The sequence below is a fragment of the Hevea brasiliensis genome, chromosome 2 (assembly GCF_030052815.1).
Source record: "Hevea brasiliensis isolate MT/VB/25A 57/8 chromosome 2, ASM3005281v1, whole genome shotgun sequence".
NCBI lineage: Eukaryota > Viridiplantae > Streptophyta > Magnoliopsida > Malpighiales > Euphorbiaceae > Hevea > Hevea brasiliensis.
In genome coordinates this window covers 54,615,313-54,638,143 of record NC_079494.1, presented here as the reverse complement: position 1 = coordinate 54,638,143, position 22,831 = coordinate 54,615,313, and the positions used below count along the sequence as shown (strand labels likewise).

The window sequence follows — 22,831 nt, the reverse complement described above, 5'->3', positions numbered from 1 at the left end:
TTTGTTTGTTATGGGAAATAATCATGTTCTTCACATTTTGATATTTATATTTTAATTTTATAAGCTAAAAAATAAATATAATTAATAAATTTTACATTTATTTTTTTAAATAAAAATTTTTATGCACTTTTCAAATCAATTTTCTTTTTACACTTATTTTCTATTAAAAATTGAGCTTAATTGACCTTAAATCAAAAAGTAATGGTCCCGTTGACACAAAAAAACTCATTTTGAATGTATTTGAACAAAAATAAAAAATACAGGGACCGATTTGATTTTTAATCCATACAAAAAAATAAGTGAAACGTGAACATTGAGCAAGAGCACCACCAATTTCCCTACTTTTTCCTCTCAAAATAGCTTTTGACTCCCCATACAAGACGTGCCAACCTTAATGCCCGTCTCCTCTTCTTCTCCTCCACCTCCTCCTCTTCCTTCATCCGCTCTCCTTCTTTCTCTCTCTAATCACCTACTTTTTTTTTCTTCTTCTTCTTCTCTCTCATTAAGTCTGTTGTTTGCTTTTATGGTTGCTTATGTAGCTTCTTAAACTAATTGATAGTTGATGCCATTAATGTTTGTCGTTTTTTGTTTAGTCAATAATCTTTACGCCAAACATACACTTTCCTCCGTCTGTTCATTTCGGCCTGCTTGTTTCTGCCCTTTATTTGGCATTTGGCCTGTTTTCTCCACCTGGGTTTCACACAGCCTAGTGATTAAATTTTGAATTGGGAAGTATGGGACCTGGCCTATAGTCTGAGCTTGTGCCAAAATAACCCAAGTTTGTGCTAAATAGGAGGATCAGATTAGTCCCCTTCAATTTCACTTGCATACGCAGTTCTTTTCATCTACTGCCTATTCTTATCGGAGGAGCTAAGTTAAAAATAACCCAGTAAAGTAGCGACCTTCACTGAGCTCTGTCCAAAGGGACTGCTTGGTTCTGCTGAGGGTAATAGGATCTTCTATTCATTTCCTGCGCAACCAGAGAGAGGAAACTGGAAATTTCCCAGCTTTTGGTGCTTTTTAAGTATTGGTTTAGACTTACTTTTCTGGTATGTTTATTTTATTTGATATAATTAGAGTATTGATGAAGATTCATTAAAGAAAAAGGTTAATTGCAAGTGTTGCAGATTGCAGTAGTTTAGGATTTTGTGTGTCCACTCTAATTCGCCATATATTTTTGCTTTTCTGAGTGGTTGCAGAAGTTGGCAACTGGTAAACTACTGTCTGGCTTAATATGCTAATCTGGTTTCAAATAGGCGCTTTTAGTTTCTTTTTAGTTGTAATTTGTTAAGAAAGACTGTCTCTGTTCAAATAGAATTTTGATGATTTGATTTTGGGTATAAACTCTCCCTCTCTGTGTGAGATGTGCTCTCACGCTCAAGACGTTTGCTGCTGTTGTCATTGCTACCATTAATTCTTTAGGAGGCGTTTTCATTTTATAATTCCTAAAATATTTAGTGGGTTTCCAGATTTGTGTTCATAGAAGAAAGTACTTCAATACTCTGAGGAATTGTAAAATAAATTTTCATCAGAGGATCAATACTAGATTGTTTTCTTTCCATGTATTTGTGTGTATGTGTGTGTGCTTGTATTTTTATTATTGTGTTCTAATTTTGGTTGTTGACATTCCTGCAGGATAAGGGATTCTGAGTGCTCCATTAAGGGTTCGATGACTGCGTCTTCTGTCTCTAGAGAGGCATCAAATTATGATGAGGTTTCTATGCAACAGAGTCTGCTATTCTCTGATAGTCTTAAGGTACTTCTGCTTAAATTTTTATTTGCTGTATCCTCATAAGTCAAATCTGTCATTTAAGCTTGCTATTCTGACTGAAATTTCTATTTTCGGATTTCATGTTAAAAGATTAGTATTTCCAATGTACTGTTGGTCTCTACAGCTGCTTGTGATTGGTTGTTGGCATACTTGAATTAAAATCTGACTTTGGACTCATTCTCTCAAAATCTTTCGTTAACCTTGTATTTGATAAGTATCCTTTCACATGGATTCACCCTTAGTATTTTGCTATCCTTCATTCGAAATTGATAGAATTTTTGTGTCTTGCACTAAGGCTGTTTAAATTGGTTTTTTGTGGTAATAATTTTTTTCATTGCATCTATACATTTTCAGGATTTGAAGAATCTGAGAACGCAGTTATACTCAGCAGCTGAGTATTTCGAACTATCCTACACAGATGATGACCAAAAACAGATGTGAGTTGCCTTTGTTGGGAGTTGTCATGAATTGTATTTATGACAATGGGGAGTGGTGTTTTCTTTGTACTCTGTTCCTAATCTCATGTCTATGCAGAGTGGTGGAGACATTGAAAGATTATGCCATTAAAGCTCTTGTGAATACAGTGGACCATTTGGGTTCCGTGACATATAAGGTTAATGATCTCTTGGATGAGAAGGTTGATGAAGTTTCTGGAACAGAGTTCCGTGTGTCTTGCATTGAACAGGTATGCCTGTAATTCTCATTGTTTAGTTAATGTTTGAAGTGTAGGTCCTTTTATGAATATGATGTGAGATAGTGTGGAAGAAGTGCCAATGAAGAACAAGAAGTAATCAAGATAAATAAATTCTCAAGACACAAGAAACAAACTCTTTAGAGAAACTAATTCTTAGTGATAGTCATAATAATAATCTCTAAGAAAAATACCCAAATTGCATAGGTATTTATAGACTAGCAATCCTACTATAATTAAAATTAAGAAACCCTAATCAAATACTAATTAGGAGTCCTAAACAAACTTAATTTTTCTAAACAATTAAAATTCTATTTCCTAAATAATAATGAACCTAAAAGATACCTAATAAAATTCTTAAACTTTTTAATTATACAATGAATATAATCCTAAGTTGTCCTTTTTCAATACCGCATCAAGTACCATCTATGATATGAGTATCGTATAAAAATTATTGAGGCAATGGCAATGATTCTACCTCAAATTTGAAGTTGATAGCTTGAACAAGCTTGAATCATGAAATATTAAATTGCACAGATGAGGAGTTGTGTTGAAAGTAATTCACCATAGAGGAAGAAGAGTCTAGTAATAAACATAGAAAATAAGCTTTTATTCCATATTAAGCATTATTTTGCAAGGTCTTGATGATGTTAACTGATTGAATCTGAAAACGGTATCTCTTAATTACATTTTGATGATGGTTGAATGCCCTCTTCTTGGATTCTGTGGCTGTTTCTTTATTAGCAACATACTGGGAGACCCTTACATGTGCCATATGGGGAATGACATTAATAATTGACATTGCAACTCAATATTTTGGAGCATGTCATGTATCATGCATTATGGCTGGAAGGGCACTTATTCTATCAGTGGTTCCATTTCAATTATAGATAGGGACAGATCTAGAAATTTTAGGTAGCAAGGCATTATAAATACAAGTAAATCTGTACCCTCTTTCTCATTGTCTCTTTTGCAGGCATGCGGGTTTGTGTGTATATATATGAAATGATTTGAAATATGAGATTTAGATTTATTTTTAATGATTTATTTTAATAAAAGTTGACTTATAATGTATTTGATAACTCATTTAAATTGGATATCATCTTTTTATAAAGTATTTCAAACCTACACTCTTCACTCAAGCTAATTTGTGACTCTTCACTCAAGCACAAATTAATGTATTTCAAATTTAATGCATGAACAATCTAATTTTATGGAAGTGGATGATATTAAGTAGAAAAAAAGTTTTTATGGAGGTGTGTATCCAAGTGTGGGCAAAGATACATATCCAGAAGTGGGGGCAAACTCAAATTATTACATGAAAAAGAAAATTTTGGGGGACAGTGGGGCAATCGTCTTCACTGCCCCCACCCTAGATCTGTCCTGGTTATAGATAATACTTGAGACTAGATTACTGATGGACTACACTGGATTTAAAATATTTATAGGTGGCTCTAACTGGAGGATGGCCATATTCACTGGTTATTGAGTCTTTCTAATATTTTCCCTTGTTATGGTTTGTTAGAGACTACGGACATGCCGAGAATATATTGATCATGAGGGCCTCACCCAACAATCACTGATGATAAATACTCCGAAGTACCATAAGCGATACATCTTGCCTGGTAATTATGCTTTCTTGTTTCCATCACTATTACTGTGACATTATTAATCAAATTTAGTGTTTGCTTTTCTTTTGCAATACAAAAGTTTGGATTATTACAATGTGCCAATTCATGTCGTGTTCAGTTGGTGAGACCATGCATGGAGCCCTCCGCACAAAATCAAAATACCTGGGTTGCAGTCTAGATGATGAAGATGATTGGAATCAATTCCGGGATGGTAAGGGAATTCCTCCTGGTTTGTATCAGTTTCTTGTGTCTTGGTCAAGACTATCAGAATTTGATTCTTTATCTAATCTGTTACCAAAGCTGTTCGAGCTACGATCACAGAAACCCCAACATCTTCAGTCAGGTAAGATTGCTGCATCTTTTGTGCCTTAATGATGGTTAAGGGGGATTATAATTTTACTTGAGTTTATGTTCAATGTAGAAAAGGGCGTTCCCCTTCACCTTCTCCACGACACCCGCAGCGATCTGCAACCTTTTCCTTTACATCCACTGTGCCCAAAAAACAATTAGGTTGTGTAGACTTGCCTTGTTAATAATTTGTTTTCAACTCCTTTCCCTGTAGTTTCTGAAACTTCTTATTTTGGACTATTGTTTTTCAACTGATAATTCCTCGCAAGCCAGAGAAGCGCACAGTTTCACCTCTTCGTTTTCCATTATTGCGTTCTGGGTCCGTGTCAAGTAGGTCAACAACCCCAACTAGCAGTAGGCCTACCACTCCAAGTTCGGCAGCTGCTGCAAGAAGACGGGTGAGCATGGATTAACTTTAACCATCATGCTATAAGTTGAGATATTGCAGATAGATCTGCACAAAAGGATTGCTGTGAAATATTATTAACTTTTTAAATATTTTAAAATAGTTTCATTTATCTATTTTTAGCATAAACATGTTTGCTGAATATTTGGAACTTTTTAATGTTTCTGCCAGTATCCTTCGGAGCCTCGAAAATCAGCTTCAATGCGTATCCAAGCTGAAACTGAAAATTCTAAAGACATTGAGCAATACCCCAGCAAAAGTAAACGTCTTCTCAAGGCCTTGCTAAGCCGGCGCAAATCCAAGAAAGATGATATGCTGTATACTTATTTGGATGAATACTGAAGAAAAAGGTGATGCTAATATCAAAGTAGCTAAGGTTGCAGGGAACAACTGTGAAATTGGATTTCCTGATTTTCTCTTCATTCAGCCATTTAAATATATATATTTTTTGAGCAGTAGCTATTTATCATGTAAGGTTAATTTTTCCTCAGGTGCAGTAGTATTGTTTGCGAAAGTGCACCATTCCACAAGTGCTCTATAGTAATGCATATTTTGATTTGAAATTATGTCAAGGAATGTTAATTTATTCCTTTATTGAAATTCTGCCTGTTTGTAATTAGTTCTACATATAATATACTAGTGTTAGACCTGCATGTTGCAGTGGTGATAATTAAAATTTTATATTTTTGTTGAAAAATCATAGTATTAATTTCAATCTATATGCGTGTTTGCTGTTAAAAAAATGAGTCACCTGTTGGCATTATCCTGCAGTCAAATATAGACAAATGAAATGAAGTTTAAGGACCCATCCCTAGTTCATACCCATTAGGCGAAAACTGTACTATAGTACATTCTAGTTCTACAAATGGTGAGCAATGATTGTAGATAAAAAGAAATGGTAAGCATGCTTATATGTTAAACCGTTTAATTATAGAGCTAGTCCATTTGCTGACTAAGAATACCATGATAGGTGTGAATTGAACATCATAGTGTATTTACAAGAAGAAAAATCATGGATCATCTTCAAAGTTGGTCACCCCTTGAATATAATAAAGTAATATCTAAATCTTATTTTGTCAATCATAATTTTCCATGTCTCTTCTTTCTTTGTCTTATGATTTGCATGCTTCTCAGTGGGGCTCTGCTCAGTTTATCAATGAAATTCTCTGTTAAAAAGAAAAATTCATAATTTTCCGTGAAACTTAACTCAACTCAAATAAGCCTTTATCCCAAAAATTTGGTGTCGGCTATATGGATTCGCTTTCTCCACTTTAAACGATTTTGGGTTAAATCCTCAGAAATGTGTAATGCTTCTAGGTCATGTTGTACTACTCTCCTCTAAGTCAATTTAGGCCTACTCCTTTTTTTTTCTTTCTATCCTCTAACCTAATGTGCTCTACTTGTCTAACTGGAGCCTTCGTATGTCTACGCTTCACATGACCAAACAAGCTCAATCTCCCTTATCTCAACTTATCTTCAATTGGCACCAATCCTACCTTTTCTTTAATACTCTCATTACGGACTTTATCTAGTCTAATATGGCCACTTATCCACCTTAACATTCTCATCTCTGCAACTCTTATCTTAGATGCATACGACTCTTTCAGTGCCCAACACTCACTACCATATAACATAGCTGGTCGTATGACTGTACGGAAAAATTTTCTTTTTAATTTATTGGGAATCTTACGATCACATAAAACTCCCGTGGCACGTCTCCACTTCAACCATTCGGCTTTAATCCTATGACTAACATCCTCCTCACATCCTCCATCTACTTGAAAGACTGAGCCTAGATATTTAAAGTGATTACTTTGGGGCAGTATCACTCCATTCAAACTAACTCTTTCCCTATCACTAGTTTTGCCTTCACTGAACTTGCAATGCATGTATTCTGTCTTCGTTCTACTTAACTTAAAACCCTTTGACTCTAGAGTACTTCTCCAAAGTTCTAGCTTTCTATTGACTCCTTCTCGTGTCTCATCTATCAGAATAATATCATCCGCAAACATCATGCACCAAGGAATACTCTCTTGTATATGTTTCGTCAGTTCATCTAAAACTAATGTAGAAAGGTAAGGGCTTATGGCTGATCCTTGGTGTAATCCAATTGAGATCGGAAAATCTCTTGTGTCCCCTCCCACTGTACGCACAATAGTAGTTGCTCCTTCATACATATCTTTCAATACTTGTATGTACCTAATAGATACCCTCTTTTGTTCTAACACATTCCATAAGACCTCTCTTGGAACACTATCATAAGCCTTCTTCAAATCAATAAAAACCATGTGTAGATCTTTTTTCACATCTCTATATTTCTTCGTCAAGCTTCTAATGAGAAAGATCGCTTCTATAGTTGAACGACTAGGCATGAAACCAAATTGATTGAGAGAGATAGAAGTATCATGACATAGTCGATGCTCCACAACTCTCTCCCACAACTTCATAGTATGACTCATGAGTTTAATTTAATTCCCTTATAGTTTGAGCAACTCTGTATGTCTCCTTTATTTTTAAAAATAGATACTAAAATACTCTTTCTCCATTCATTAGACATTTTCTTTGAGTTTATAATCTTATTAAATAATTTAGTTAACCATGCCACTCCCATATCTCCCAAATGCTTTCACACTTCAATTGGTATTTCATCGGGTCCACAGGCTTTACCCACTTTCATTCTCTTAAGTTCTTCCTTTACTTCTAAAGATCTAATCCTTCTAGTATAATTTACATTCTTTTCTATTGTTCTATAATCTATATTCATGCTATTACCATTTTGACTATTAATGTCCTCATCTTTCACCAACACTTTTCCTTCTTTATCCTTAATGCACCTAACTTGATTGAGATCTTGACATTTCCTTTCTCTCCTCCTTGCTAATCTATAAATATCTTTCTCCCCTTCTTTAGTTCCAAGTTTCTTATATAACTTTTCAAAGGCCTGTGTTCTTGCTAGACTAACTGCCTTTTTTGCCTCTTTCTTTGCTATCTTGTACTGTTCATATGCCTCATTATTATCACATTTAGGTAATTTCTTATACCATTCCCTTTTTCTCTTCACTGCCTTTTGTACTTTCTCATTCCACCACCATCTCTCTTTTGAGGGTGGTCCATGTCCTTTAGACTCTCCAAGTACTTTTCTAGCTACTTCTCTAATCTTTGATGCCATCTGTATCCACATATCATTGGCCTCCATATCCAGCTTCCATACTTCGGACTCGAGAAGCTCATTTTTGAACTTCACTTGCTTTACTCCTTTGAACTCCCACCACTTTGTTCGAGCTACACTATTTCTTTTGACCTTACTTGAATTGTTCCTAAACTTAACATCCAAGACCACCAACCGATGTTGACTTGTTAAAACCTCTCCTGGAATGACCTTGCAATCCTTGCATAGAGCTCTATTTGTCTTCCTAGTTAAGAGGAAGTCGATTTGGCTTCTATGTTGCCCACTTTTGAAAGTCACTAAATGTGACTCTCTTTTTATAAAGTAGGTATTTGCTAGTATTAGGTCGTATGCCATAGCAAAATCCAGGATGCTTTTTCCCTCCTCATTTCGACTGCCAAAACCAAAACCTCCATGAACATTCTCATAACCTTGTCTATCACTTCCTACATGCCCATTCAAATCTCCACCAATGAAAACATTCTCTTCATTCGGTATGCTTTGCATTTAATCATCTATATCTTCTCAAAACCTTTGTTTACTCTCACTGTCTAGTCCTATTTGCGAAGCATAAGCACTAACTATATTTATTGTTTCTCCTTCTAGTACTAGCTTTACTAGTATAATTCTATCTCCTACTCTTTTCACAGCTATTACTGCATCTTTCATTATCCTGTCTATGATTATGCCCACTCCGTTCTTATTTCTTTCCTTTCCGGTAAACCACAGTTTGTACCCTGAATTACCCACTTCCTTACTTTTCTCTCCTACCCATTTAGTCTCCTGAATGCAAGCAATATTCACCCTTCTCCTTTTCAAGGTATGCACAAGCTCCATTAATTTTCCTGTAAGTGATCCAACATTCCAAGTACCAACCCTAATCCTCCTCCTATCCTGCTCCTTCCTAATTGGTCTCCTTCTATGATATCTTCTATTGTTTTCTATGTCTATCTTGTGTTCTGTTCTACTATTTATTCTACTATCTGTCCTATGGACTAACTTCTTTACCCACACCCGTCCATGATGTGGGAACTTGTGACACCCCGTACCCGTGTACAGTATACCTGAGTAAGTAATGCCACACGGTATACCGGCACATTCTAATATACCTTAATTAATTTATACCATGCTTGTGAATATAATTTATGAAATATAATTTATTTTAGCCATTTATCAAAAGTATTATTTATTTGAGGTTCCGAAAATTTTATAGAAAATCCGGCGGAGTACCGGCTAAAAATGGAGAAAACAGTTCTTCAGAACCTGTTAAAAACACTTCCAAATAATTTCCAAACAATCCCAACTTCAATTATCAACAAAATTTCAATATTAAGATCTCAACAACATTTCAATTCCAGTTCTCAATCATCCATCACATGTGATGATCACATATAAATCACAAGTAAACATTTACTTTTCCATTCACAAGTACAATTTTCATAATTTACATAAACATCAATATACATTACACAAGTTTAATTACATAGGAGAAAAACAAAGTTAAGTTACAAAATGTCAAAATGACACCTAATGTCCTACCAATGCACTGCAGAAGTTGAGGTGACAAGGACACTGTGCAGAACTGCAGGATGGACTCACCCAGTCTGTGGTCTACTGGGCTCACGATCGGAATCTCCAGTACCTACGCGTTGTCACACCTTACCCCTCTGTAAGGCATAACATGATCCCGTAGAATACCTAATGAACTACCGAACTTCACCTACCGATAACTCATTAAGTACCCTACAAGGGATTTTAAAACAATTTTCTTATCTTTGACAAGTGGTGAGCATTTCAAATAAGTATTTAAAACATTTAGTTGAAATTAAAACTAATTAATATTTTTGGCCATTTTAGTTTTCCGCAAATTTTATAAAAATTTTGACAGAGTTTCCTCTGTATTTTGAGAAAACCGTTCTTCGAATACCTGTAAAAAGCACTTCTAAAAGTTTTTCTCAACCACTACTTTAATTTCAAACTCAATCTCAAACAATTTCTCAAATTCACAAGTTCAATAATTTCTTCAAAATACTGTCCATCAATATCATTTATTCATATTCCATTCAAGATAAACAATTTATATATTCATCATACTAAAATTTACATTCAGGAAGTCCAAACTAAAATTTATTACAACTTTTATACAAACTTTGTACAAGCTGCTCAAGACCCATGTACATGTCCATACATTTATGTGCAATATATACATCAAAAGAAATATTTACAGTTAGGGTATAAATTATACCCGAAGACTTCAAGCTGATGACTTCACACACCTCAAGAATTTCACTGCTGCTCCTCTAATTTCTCAGATCTGCGGCAAGAATAAAGCTATCATTGAGTACTAAGACTCAGTGGTGCACAATATACTAAAATAATCTTTATGCAAAACTTAAAGCACATTCATTCAAAAATTTGACTAAACATGAAAATTAAATACAATCATGCATTGTAAGACTTTACATGTAAACCAAGTTTATTTCAAAGTATCAAAACACATTTCATAAAACCCACAGTTAAATCATGCCATTCGAAACAAATAGAATCTCAATAGCCAGAGGCTAAGAGAAATCACATGAATCTCGATAGCCAGAGGCTAAAGAGAACTCATGTCACAAGGCTAGCTAGCTCAAATATATGGATATCCATTCACATCCTCTTCTACTGGTACACCTCAACACTTCTCCAGAGAAGGAATCAAAATTCGAAACTAATTACCCCCACAAGTCGTGCTAGTGAGGTGTTCAAACATATGGTCGTGATACTGTGGTTTTAAAACTTATCTTAACAATTTGCTAAACATTGTCATTTCAAATATACACAATAAATTTCACAATTTGAATCAAAACATCATAAGTAAGGTCACAATACTTTCAACAATTCAAAGCAACAATAAAATGCATATTTCATTCATTTAATCAATGAATTTTTTTAAAGCATAGTAATATTGTGCACAAACCTCAAACGAGTCGTCCTTTAGCCTCGACTCGGTTCCTCGGGTTCCTTCCCGATATTTTTTTCAACTGAAACACACAATTTTACAATGTTTCAGTACTAGAACTTAAAATAAATTCAAAATAAACTTAGCTTCACATTTACCTAACTCTAACGTGTTAAATTCGACGTTCTCGAAATTTTGTGTTTAGTTACTATTCACTGCACTATTCAAGTCAAATTATTGACTTTCTAAGGCTTAATAGGTATGGGAACTCCAACTTCACCCACATACCACATTTTGGTCACCAAACTTGTTGGTTTTGGTCATTTGTTTAAAGCTTAGGTCATTTTGGCAAAATTGCCAATTTTCGGTTTTGGTTTTCCAAAGTTGCACTATTCCATTGGTCGATCTACTGTTGGAATTTGACAAAACTTCCTTCATAGAAAATGTTCCTTATTGTCTTAAGTGTATTCTCATTTTTGGATCACCTCAATCGGAGTTTTGTAGCTCAAGTTATGGCCAAAATAAGTTTACTGTTCACGTGCAATCGTTCATACTGCAATTTAGGTGCTGGCAGGTTTTTGGTCCAACTTTGGTCAATTATTTGATCAAGTTAAGTTCATAATTTGGTCTCACTTTCTTCATATGAAATGTTGTACTATGTCTTAGGTTTCCATCGGTTCAAGAATCGCCTAAATCCGAGTTTTCTAGAGAGAGTTATAGCTATCCAAACTTTGCTGCTCAACTAAAAATCTGGAGAATTTCAGTACAGAAATTTTAACTTTGCTCAATGATTTGAATGAGTTAATGGCCTAATTTGGGTTGGTGTTCTTCATGAAAGTTTTAGGTCTATATCATATCTAATTGCTGGTAAAATTTCAGGTCAATTTGACCTACCTAGCTCGAGTTATGACCAAATGAACAGTTACTGTTCATTTGGTCAGTTTAGTGCGATGGCAGCCTGCTATCAACTCACTTTGGTCAATTGTTTCACCAAGTTTTAGTCAGTTTTTGGCAATGGTTCCTTAATGAAAATTGTGCTCTTTTATGTCTATTTTCATCTCCAATTGGTGGCATATCCATTAGGCTTGTAAAATTTGAGTTTTGGTCCTTCAAAGTAGGTTTGGTCATGCTGCCAGCAGCATGACCATTAACCTACGAATTTGGTTTAATTTCCTACCATTCCCACACAATCCATTTGATCATAATTGACCATTATTTCACTTCATAATAGGTCAAACATGCCATTTATGCATTTCTCCAAATTTTGGTTCACTAACCCTAACATTCAAACCCTAACTACTTCATCTCATGCATTTAACTCACTTGTTGAATTCTAATTGCATACTTAGAAGTTATACACTCATTCACACTAAACAAATTCATAATTTGTATCAAAATAATCCATCCTCAAACCTAAACCCTAGCTGCCCACACTTCTATTTGGTCCACCATGCTTGATTTTATTCACTTATTTGTTGCTTACAAATGTAACTTAGCTACTTAAATATAAATTCAAAGAGAGAATGAAGGAAGAGTACCAACCATAAGTGAGCAGAATTTTTAGCTCTAATTCTTCAATTTCACTCCCTTTTTCCTTTTCTTTTCTTCTTCAAATGCTTCCCCAAGTGAGGTTTACAAGTTTTTATGAATTAATTTAGTGACAAAATAAGGTTAAGTGGGTGGAATCAAGCTTGTATCAAGCTTTCATGGGAGTTTTTTGGTGAGGGAGAGGAAGAGAGAATGGTTCACGTTTTTTATGAAGTCTTTTTCTTTTTTTTTTTGTCTAATTTTGGCTTAAAGAAGACCACAAAAATCCCAAATAAATTAATTAATTAATTAAGCCTTTATGACATCATTCATGATGTCATCACTTTGACTTTTCCATCTTTTTTTTTTTTCTATTTATTTTTTTTTCTATTAGTTCTTTAATTTAATTCTCGATTCCAAAATTTTCTTTTCTCCGATTTTATTTGACAGTTAGGTCAGGAGTCAGCTCTCGGGGTCAATTGACCAAATTGCCCCTCGCCGGTTCATCCCGGTTTGCAAATAATCCAATATTTCTTCCGGCTCCCTGACCTAATTATTTGACTGACTTAACAGTTCTTTTTCGTGATTTCCTCTTTTCCACTGTGTTCATAAGGGTCCTAAGGACCGCAGCGTCACTTTTTACGGTTCGAAATTTGAGTTTAAAACGACTTCGTGATGCGTTCAGGAGGTCACTCATCATTTGTGACTCTCGGCTCGTTTAACCTCTTATGTTCTGTTTTTCTTATTTATAGTTAACTAATTAAACATTACTAATTATTTGTGTTTATGGCTTCTCAAATTGTCTTAAGTGTGACCCTAATCCCATTAATTTTCCGGACCGACACCGGTCACCGGAACAGTGAAATATACCAGGCTATACAACGGGGGTGTTACAATTCTCCCCCCCTTAAATAAATTTCGTCTCGAAATTTTTACCTGGTATCAATCTCTGAACAGCTGTGGATGTTGTCTCCTCATGTCCTCCTCTCGTTCCCAAGTAGCTTCTTGGCCTGAATGATGGTTCCACAGCACTTTTACCAACGGTATCTGCTTATTCCGTAGCTGCTTCACCTCATAAGCCAGAATCTTTATGGGTTCTTCTTCATATGTGAGGTCTGGATTCACTTCTATTTCTTCTACTGGTAGTACATGAGATGGGTCTGATCGATACCTCCTCAACATAGACACATGGAAGACATTATGTATCTTCTCCAACTCTGGAGGTAGTGCCAACCGATATGCCAAAGGACCCACTCTCTCCAGAACCTCATATGGCCCAATGAAACGAGGACTTAGTTTCCCCTTTCTGCCGAATCTCATAATTCTCTTCCAAGGAGAAACTTTGAGGAAAACTTTCTCACCCACTGCATACTCAATATCCCTTCTCTTCAAATCAATGTAGGACTTCTGACGATCTGATGCAGCTCTAAGTCGATCTCTGATCACCCGGATTTTCTCTTCAGTCTGTTGAACAATTTCGGGTCCAATCATCTTTCTTTCACCCACGTCATCCCAACACAACGGGGTTCTACATTTTCTGCCATATAAAGCTTCATATGGAGGCATCCCAATGCTTGATTGGTAGCTGTTGTTGTAAGCAAACTCAATCAAAGGCAAGTGTGTATCCCAACTGCCCTCAAACTCAATCACACAAGCCCGTAGCATATCCTCCAAGATCTGAATTACCCTCTCAGATTGGCCATCTGTCTGTGGGTGGAATGCCGTACTGAAGTTCAATCTAGTTCCTAGGGCTCTCTGAAGACTACCCCAGAATCTAGAAGTGAACCTAGGATCTGCATGCGTCACGATGAATCTTGGCACTCCATGCAATCTCACAATCTCATCGATGTATAACTTGGCCAATCTTTCTAAACTGTAGTCCATCCGGACTGGCAGAAAATGAGCAGATTTAGTCAATCTATCAACAATGACCCATACTGCATCATGACTCTTCTGTGTCCTCGGAAGTCCCATCACAAAATCCATCGTTATTCTCTCCCATTTCCACTCTGGTACTGGTAGTGGATGTAACAACCCAGCGGGTACTTGATGCTCTGCCTTTACTTGCTGACAAGTTAGGCATTTGGACACAAACTCTGCCACATCTCTCTTCATACCCATCCACCAGTAATGCTCCTTTAGCCCTCTATACATTTTTGTTCCACCGTGGTGCATGGCAAAGGAGACTCATGTGCTTCCTTCAAAATGATCGCCTCAAATCAACATCATTAGGAACACACATTACGCCTGTGTAGCGATGAGACCATCATCTCTGATTGAGAATTCTGGTTTCTTGCCCTGTCGGACTTCTTCCATCAACTTCTGATACTTCTGATCATTCTGAGTAGCCATTCTAATCTGATCAATCAACACTGGCTGTACATGCCATGCAACTGCTGTCTGCCCATCATCACTAATCTCTAAACTAGCATGCAATGATCTTAACTCATGTACCAAAGACAAAGGAGTAACCCGTAGACTTGCCATAGTCTTGCGACTTAAGGCATCAGCCACAACATTAGCTTTCCCTGGCTGATAGTCTATCAGACAATCATAGTCTTTTATCAACTCTAACCATCTCCTCTGTCTCAAATTCAGCTCTTTTTGGGTGCCCAAATACTTTAAACTCTTATGATCTGTGTAGATGTAGCACTTCTCCCCATACAAATAATGTCTCCAGATCTTAAGAGCAAACACAATGGCTGCAAGCTCCAAATCATGTGTTGGATAATTCCTCTCATGCGGTTTTAGCTGGCGTGATGCATAGGCAATGACATTTCGATCTTGCATCAACACACAGCCTAACCCATTGTGAGAAGCATCACTATAAACTGTATATTCTTTACCCGGGGTAAAGTTAGGGTGGAGCTTGATCAAACATCTCTTCAATTCATCAAAACTCTGCTGGCATTTATCCGTCCACTGAAATTTTACATCTTTTCTAAGCAGCTTGGTCAATGGAGATGCCAACATGGAGAATCCCTTCACAAATCTACGGTAGTATCCAGCTAAACCCAGAAAACTACGAATTTCTGTGACATTTAGGTGGCCTCCAATTAAGGCGACTTCAATCTTACTTGGATCTACCTTAATGCCCTCTTACGATACTACATGCCCCAAAAAGATATTTCTTTCACCAAAATTCACACTTCGACAATTTGGCATATAGTTGTTTCTCTCTCAAAGTCTGCAGTACAATCCGCGATGCCTATCATGCTCTTACGCATTCCTCGAATAGACCAATATATCATCTATGAATACCACAACAAAGCGGTGAGGTATGGTGCGAAAATAGTGTTCATCGGATCCATAAAAGCGTAGGAGCATTAGTTAACCGAATGGCATGACCAAGAACTCATAATGGCCATAGCGGGTTACGAGGCGATTTTAGAAATACTTTGCTCTTGTACTTTCGGTGATAATAACGATCTCGAGTCAATTTTGGAGAACACGTTGCACCCTCAACCGATCAAACAAGTCATCAATTCGGTGAAATGGATATCTATTCTTTATTGTCACCTTATTCAACTGCTGATAATCAATGCATAACCGGAGAGTGCCATCCTTCTTCTTTACAAACAATACTGGCGCTCCCCAAGGTGACACACTAGGGCGGATAAAGCCCTTGTCAAGCAACTCTTGCAACTGCACTTTCAACTCTTTCAATTCTGCAGGTGCCATTCTATATGGCGTTATGGAGATTGGGTCCACACCAGGCATAACATCAATTTCAAACTGCACCTCTCTTTCTGGAGGTAATCCTGGCAATTCATCAGGAAATACATCCGGAAAGTCACATACCGTAGGGATGTCCCTTAGTGCTGGACTCCCCACCTGGGTGTCTATCACATGTGCCAAGTATGCTTCACACCCCTTTTTAATCATCCTTCTGGCTAGTGCAGCCGAAATGATGTTTGATGGCAGTAAATGCCTCTCCCCGTGTATTACCACATCACCGTACAAAGGGAGACCAAAAGTGACTGTCTTCAGTCTACAGTCAATCATAGCATGATGCCTGGCTAACCAATCCATGCCCAAGATGATATCATACTCTCTAAAGGGCATTTCAATCAAGTCTGACAGGAAAACATGTCCTTGGATCACCAAAGGACAGTCTCTATAGATTCTGTTGACTCGGACTTCTTATCCTAACGGACTAGTTACTAGCACTTCAAAATCCATTTGCACACATGGAACAGCAAGTGAACTGACTATGCTAGCACTAACATATGAATGGGTTGAACCCGGATCAAACAATACAAATACATCTTGACCAGAGATAGAGAATGTACCAGCTACCACATCAGAAGTCTCAGCCTCTTCTCGCTGTTTCATTGCGTAGATTCTGGTTGAAGCACTTCCTTGTGCTGATTGACCAACTGTGCCCTGACTGCCTGAAGTAGTGCCTCTACCTCTGCCTCTTCCTCTGCCAAATGACTGTGAACCTCTAGGAGCAGGACTCTGAATAGATCCTTCAGCAGTAGTAGGAGCTGGACCATATCTCAGAGATGGAGCACTAATGCAGTCTTTAGCTACATGGCCCTTGCCTCCACAGTTAAAGCAGGCTCCGATGGCCCAATAGCATTCCCCCCCATGAATCTTGCCACAAGTCTCACAGGGGCGGGCAGAATGTGAACCCACAGCAGGCTGCGACCGGACCTAGGGGGTCTCGACCGGAAAAATCTGCCTCTGCCGTCTGCCACCTCGACCCTGGGTCCACTAAACTTCTTTTTCTTTCCGGAGGTAGCACGAACTCTGCTCAACTGATTTTTCCCCCTTGTCTTTTTCTAATTTCTCGACTTTTCCTTCACTGGTTTTATACGCTTCAACTCTCTCCAATTCAAGTGCTTGAGACATAAGCTCGAGAAGTTCTTTGTGTCGAAATCCTACAACTTGCATCCGTATCTTTGGGCTTCAAACCCATTTCAAATCTCTTGCACCTTGCCTTACTGGTAGTAAGGAGACTCTCGCATAGTGACTCAGGCGGAGAACGCCCTCTCATACTCCGCCACTGATCGATTTCCTTGTTTTAAGCTCAAAAATTCTTGCAATTTCTGATTAACATATGCATCCGGGATGTATTTCATCTAAACTCTCTGATGAAGTCATCCCGTGTCGACCGGTGGTTACGCCAGTGTGGGGATGGTCTTCCACCGATCCATACGCATCCCCTTGCGGTAGAGACCACGAATACTCAAACTTTAATTCATCTTGGCGGTCTGACTTCTTAAATACTCTGTCCATTCTTTCAAGCCATTGCTCTGCCTCAAGTGGGTCTCTGTACCCTTAAATTCTAGCCCCATACTTCAATAATTTATCATATTGTCCATGGAGGCGGTGGTTGTGCCACAGTGGTTGGGGTGGAGCTTGAGCGGGCATACCTGACCATTTGTTGAAACATTGCCGCTATCTGTCTGCGAATCGCGAGAATTTGCGGCATTTGTGGGCTGGTCTTCTTGACCCACGACATTCGGTAAAGCTGGGCTTCCCCTTGTGCCTCGGCTTCAGCAGATCGCTCAATCGAGCGATCCTTCTTCCATTTCAGTGAAGTTAGGGTATCTCTGAACAAGTAACACAAGGAGATTTCCCTCCGTTAGTTCATATTCATGATGTAATGCCTTTGTATGTAACAAATATGGACATTGAGCAGTTGTACTTAACAAAGAAAAGACACAAATTCACAATTGAAAACATAATTCAAAAACTTGCTCTGATACCACTAAAACATGTCACACCTTACCCCTCTGTAAGGCATAACATGATCCCGTAGAATACCTAATGAACTACCGAACTTCACCTACCGATAACTCATTAAGTACCCTACAAGGGATTTTAAAACAATTTTCTTATCTTTGACAAGTGGTGAGCATTTCAAATAAGTATTTAAAACATTTAGTTGAAATTAAAACTAATTAATATTTTTGGCCATTTTAGTTTTCCGCAAATTTTATAAAAATTTTGACAGAGTTTCCTCTGTATTTTGAGAAAACCGTTCTTCGAATACCTGTAAAAAGCACTTCTAAAAGTTTTTCTCAACCACTACTTTAATTTCAAACTCAATCTCAAACAATTTCTCAAATTCACAAGTTCAATAATTTCTTCAAAATCATCCATCAATATCATTTATTCATATTCCATTCAAGATAAACAATTTATATATTCATCATACTAAAATTTACATTCAGAAGTCCAAACTAAAATTTATTACAACTTTTATACAAACTTTGTACAAGTGCTCAAGACCCATGTACATGTCCATACATTTATGTGCAATATATATATCAAAAGAAATATTCTGATTAGGGTATAAATTATGCCGAAGACTTCAGTGATGACTTCACACACCTCGTGACTCGATCTGCTGCTCCTCTAATTTCTGTATCTGCGGCAAGAATAAAGCTATCATTGAGTACTAAGACTCGATGGTGCACAATATACTAAAATAATCTTTATGCAAAACTTAAAGCACATTCATTCAAAAATTTGACTAAACATGAAAATTAAATACAATCATGCATTGTAAGACTTAACATGTAAACCAAGTTTATTTCAAAGTATCAAATCACAATTCATAAAACCCACGGTTAAATCATGCCATTGAAACAAATAGAATCTCAATAGCGAGGCTAAGAGAAATCACATGAATCTCGATAGCCGAGGCTAAAGAGAAATCATGTCACAAGGCTAGCTAGCTCAAATATATGAATATCCATTCACATCCTCTTCTCTTGGCACAACTCAACACTTCTCCAGAGAAGGAATCAAAATTCGAAACTAATTACCCCCACAAGTCGTGCTAGTGAGGTGTTCAAACATATGGTCGTGATACTGTGGTTTTAAAACTTATCTTAACAATTTGCTAAACATTGTCATTTCAAATATACACAATAAATTTCACAATTTGAATCAAAACATCATAAGTAAGGTCACAATACTTTCAACAATTCAAAGCAACAATAAAATGCATATTTCATTCATTTAATCAATGAATTTTTTTTAAAGCATAGTAATATTGTGCACAAACCTCAAACGAGTCGTCCTTTAGCCTCGACTCGGTTCCTCGGGTTCCTTCGATATTTTTTCAACTGAAACACACAATTTTACAATGTTTCAGTACTAGAACTTAAAATAAATTCAAAATAAACTTAGCTTCACATTTACCTAACTCTAACGTGTTAAATTCGACGTTCTCGAAATTTTGTGTTTCGGGTTACTATTCACTGCACTATTCAAGTCAAATTATTGACTTTCTAAGGCTTAATAGGTATGGGAACTCCAACTTCACCCACATACCACATTTTGGTCACCAAACTTGTTGGTTTTGGTCATTTGTTTAAAGCTTAGGTCATTTTGGCAAAATTGCCAATTTTCGGTTTTGGTTTTCCAAAGTTGCACTATTCCATTGGTCGATCTACTGTTGGAATTTGACAAAACTTCCTTCATAGAAAATGTTCCTTATTGTCTTAAGTGTATTCTCAATTTTGGATCACCTCAATCGGAGTTTTGTAGCTCAAGTTATGGCCAAAATAAGTTTACTGTTCACGTGCACTGTTCATACTGCAATTTAGGTGCTGGCAGGTTTTTGGTCCAACTTTGGTCAATTATTTGATCAAGTTAAGTTCATAATTTGGTCTCACTTTCTTCATATGAAATGTTGTACTATGTCTTAGGTTTCCATCGGTTCAAGAATCGCCTAAATCCGAGTTTTCTAGAGAGAGTTATAGCTATCCAAACTTTGCTGCTCAACTAAAAATCTGGAGAATTTCAGTACAGAAATTTTAACTTTGCTCAATGATTTGAATGAGTTAATGGCCTAATTTGGGTTGGTGTTCTTCATGAAAGTTTTAGGTCTATATCATATCTAATTGCTGGTAAAATTTCAGGTCAATTTGACCTACCTAGCTCGAGTTATGACCAAATGAACAGTTACTGTTCATTTGGTCAGTTTAGTGCAGTGGCAGCCTGCTATCAACTCACTTTGGTCAATTGTTTCACCAAGTTTTGGTCAGTTTTTGGCAATGGTTCCTTAATGAAAATTGTGCTCTTTTATGTCTATTTTCATCTCCAATTGGTGGCATATCCATTAGGCTTGTAAAATTTGAGTTTTGGTCCTTCAAAGTAGGTTTGGTCATGCTGCCAGCAGCATGACCATTAACCTACGAATTTGGTTTAATTTCCTACCATTCCCACACAATCCATTTGATCATAATTGACCATTATTTCACTTCATAATAGGTCAAACATGCCATTTATGCATTTCTCCAAATTTTGGTTCACTAACCTAACATTCAAACCCTAACTACTTCATCTCATGCATTTAACTCACTTGTTGAATTCTAATTGCATACTTAGAAGTTATACACTCATTCACACTAAACAAATTCATAATTTGTATCAAAATAATCCATCCTCAAACCTAAACCCTAGCTGCCCACACTTCTATTTGGTCCACCATGCTTGATTTTATTCACTTATTTGTTGCTTACAAATGTAACTTAGCTACTTAAATATAAATTCAAAGAGAGAATGAAGGAAGAGTACCAACCTTAAGTGAGCAGAATTTTTAGCTCTAATTCTTCAATTTCACTCCCTTTTTCCTTTTCTTTTCTTCTTCAAATGCTTCCCCAAGTGAAGTTTACAAGTTTTTATGAATTAATTTAGTGACAAAATAAGGTTAAGTGGGTGGAATCAAGCTTGTATCAAGCTTTCATGGGAGTTTTTTGGTGAGGAGAGGAAGAGAGAATGGTTCACGTTTTTGATGAAGTCTTTTTCTTTTTTTTTTTTGTCTAATTTTGGCTTAAAGAAGACCACAAAAATCCCAAATAAATTAATTAATTAATTAAGCCTTTATGACATCATTCATGATGTCATCACTTTGACTTTTCCATCTTTTTTTTTCTATTTATTTTTTTTTTTCTATTAGTTCTTTAATTTAATTCTCGATTCCAAAATTTTCTTTTCTCCGATTTTATTTGTGATTAGGTCGAGTCGACTCTCGGTCAATTGACCAAATTGCCTCTCGTAGGTTCATCGGTTTGCAAATAATCCAATATTTCTTAGGCTCACGACCTAATTATTTGGTGACTTAACAGTTCTTTTCGTGATTTCCTCTTTTCCACTTTGTGTTCATAAGGGTCCTAAGGACCGCAGCGTCACTTTTACGGTTGAAATTTGAGTTTAAAAGCGACTTCAGATGCGTTCAGGAGGTCACTCATCGCTGTGACTCTCGGCTCGTTTAACCTCTTATGTTCTGTTTTTCTTATTTATAGTTAACTAATTAAACATTACTAATTATTTGTGTTTATGGCTTCTCAAATTGTCTTAAGTGTGACCCTAATCCCATTAATTTTTCGGACTGACACGGGTCACCGGAACAGTGAAATATACCAGGCTATACAACGGGGGTGTTACACGCGTGGCAAAAGCAACGCGCTAAGCAATAATACTTAGTGGTGCAATAATATAATAGAAGAAAATAGCAAGAAAATGAATGTGTATAGAATGTGTATGTTTTCTTTGTTTGGTATTGGTATATCCATTATTTCGTTAACGTTGTTCACTTTTATTCATTTGGTTGCCCCAAGTAACCTACACTAGACGACTGGACTGGATAACGGGTAGCGCCTTTGGGTACCTAGTACCTCGGGCCGTCACACCATCGGTCACATATGCATCTCCCGGTGTGCAACAGAATAGCTAACAAGCTGTAAATAGTATCAGGCACAAGGCCAAGTCTCAATACAAAGTCAGAATGGCTAAAAGCCATGAAATCACAAAATGGCATTTTTGCCATGTGCAGTACTGCTAACTGAACCCTATTGGCATGCCAAACTATCAAAACCAATCTTGTTAGGTATACTAGGGCATTTGAAACTTTTAAATTCTTCAATTTGTGAATTTCAAATTTTTAATGTCACTATTCATCTTATTGGTCAACAAAAATGTTGACTTTTAGAATAAAAATATGTACATTGACTTTGGCACTCCCAACATACCACATTTGGCATTCCAAACTTGTTGGCATTAAGCGTTTATACCATTTCAAAGTTTAAACCAACACAAGCAGAATTTTCAGTTTTTGTGAGTCAACTTCACTGTTCCATTGGACACTATTGCTGTGGGAATTTCAGGTTAATTGACCAAATCTACAGTGAGTTATGGCCAAATGAGCGATTCTTGCTCATCGCTCATTTGGTCAATTCTGAGAATCGATTGCGGTATCCGGATTGGGGCCAAGTTTTGGTCCTCTTGCTTTGGTCTTTTGGGCATGGTTTCTTCAGCAAAAATGTGCCATTATAAGCCTAGTTTCATGTCCAATTGGCCAAACACCAATTGGACTAACACAACAAA

General features: G+C 36.8%; 1 protein-coding gene across 1 annotated transcript; it reads left to right on the top strand.

Annotated features, from left to right (window-relative positions):
• Window positions 1-327: 327 nt before the first annotated feature.
• On the top strand, window positions 328-5,500 carry LOC110661797 (protein ABIL2). Its single transcript, XM_021820559.2, has 10 exons — window positions 328-1,049; window positions 1,636-1,756; window positions 2,126-2,208; window positions 2,306-2,456; window positions 3,988-4,087; window positions 4,212-4,304; window positions 4,394-4,436; window positions 4,515-4,603; window positions 4,715-4,839; window positions 5,019-5,500. The coding sequence occupies exons 2-10, from the start codon at window positions 1,670-1,672 to the stop codon at window positions 5,187-5,189; spliced, it is 942 nt and encodes a 313-aa protein (XP_021676251.2). The 5' UTR covers window positions 328-1,049; window positions 1,636-1,669; the 3' UTR covers window positions 5,190-5,500.
• Window positions 5,501-22,831: the final 17,331 nt, after the last annotated feature.

Excerpts from the sequence above, each read along its gene's own strand:
- LOC110661797 (XM_021820559.2), top strand. The coding sequence starts at position 1,670 with ATGACTGCGTCTTCTGTCTCTAGAGAGGCATCAAATTATGATGAGGTT. Across the intron at positions 2,209-2,305 it reads GATGATGACCAAAAACAGAT|AGTGGTGGAGACATTGAAAG; the intron begins GTGAGTTGCCTT and ends ATGTCTATGCAG. Across the intron at positions 4,305-4,393 it reads TTGGAATCAATTCCGGGATG|CTGTTCGAGCTACGATCACA; the intron begins GTAAGGGAATTC and ends CTGTTACCAAAG.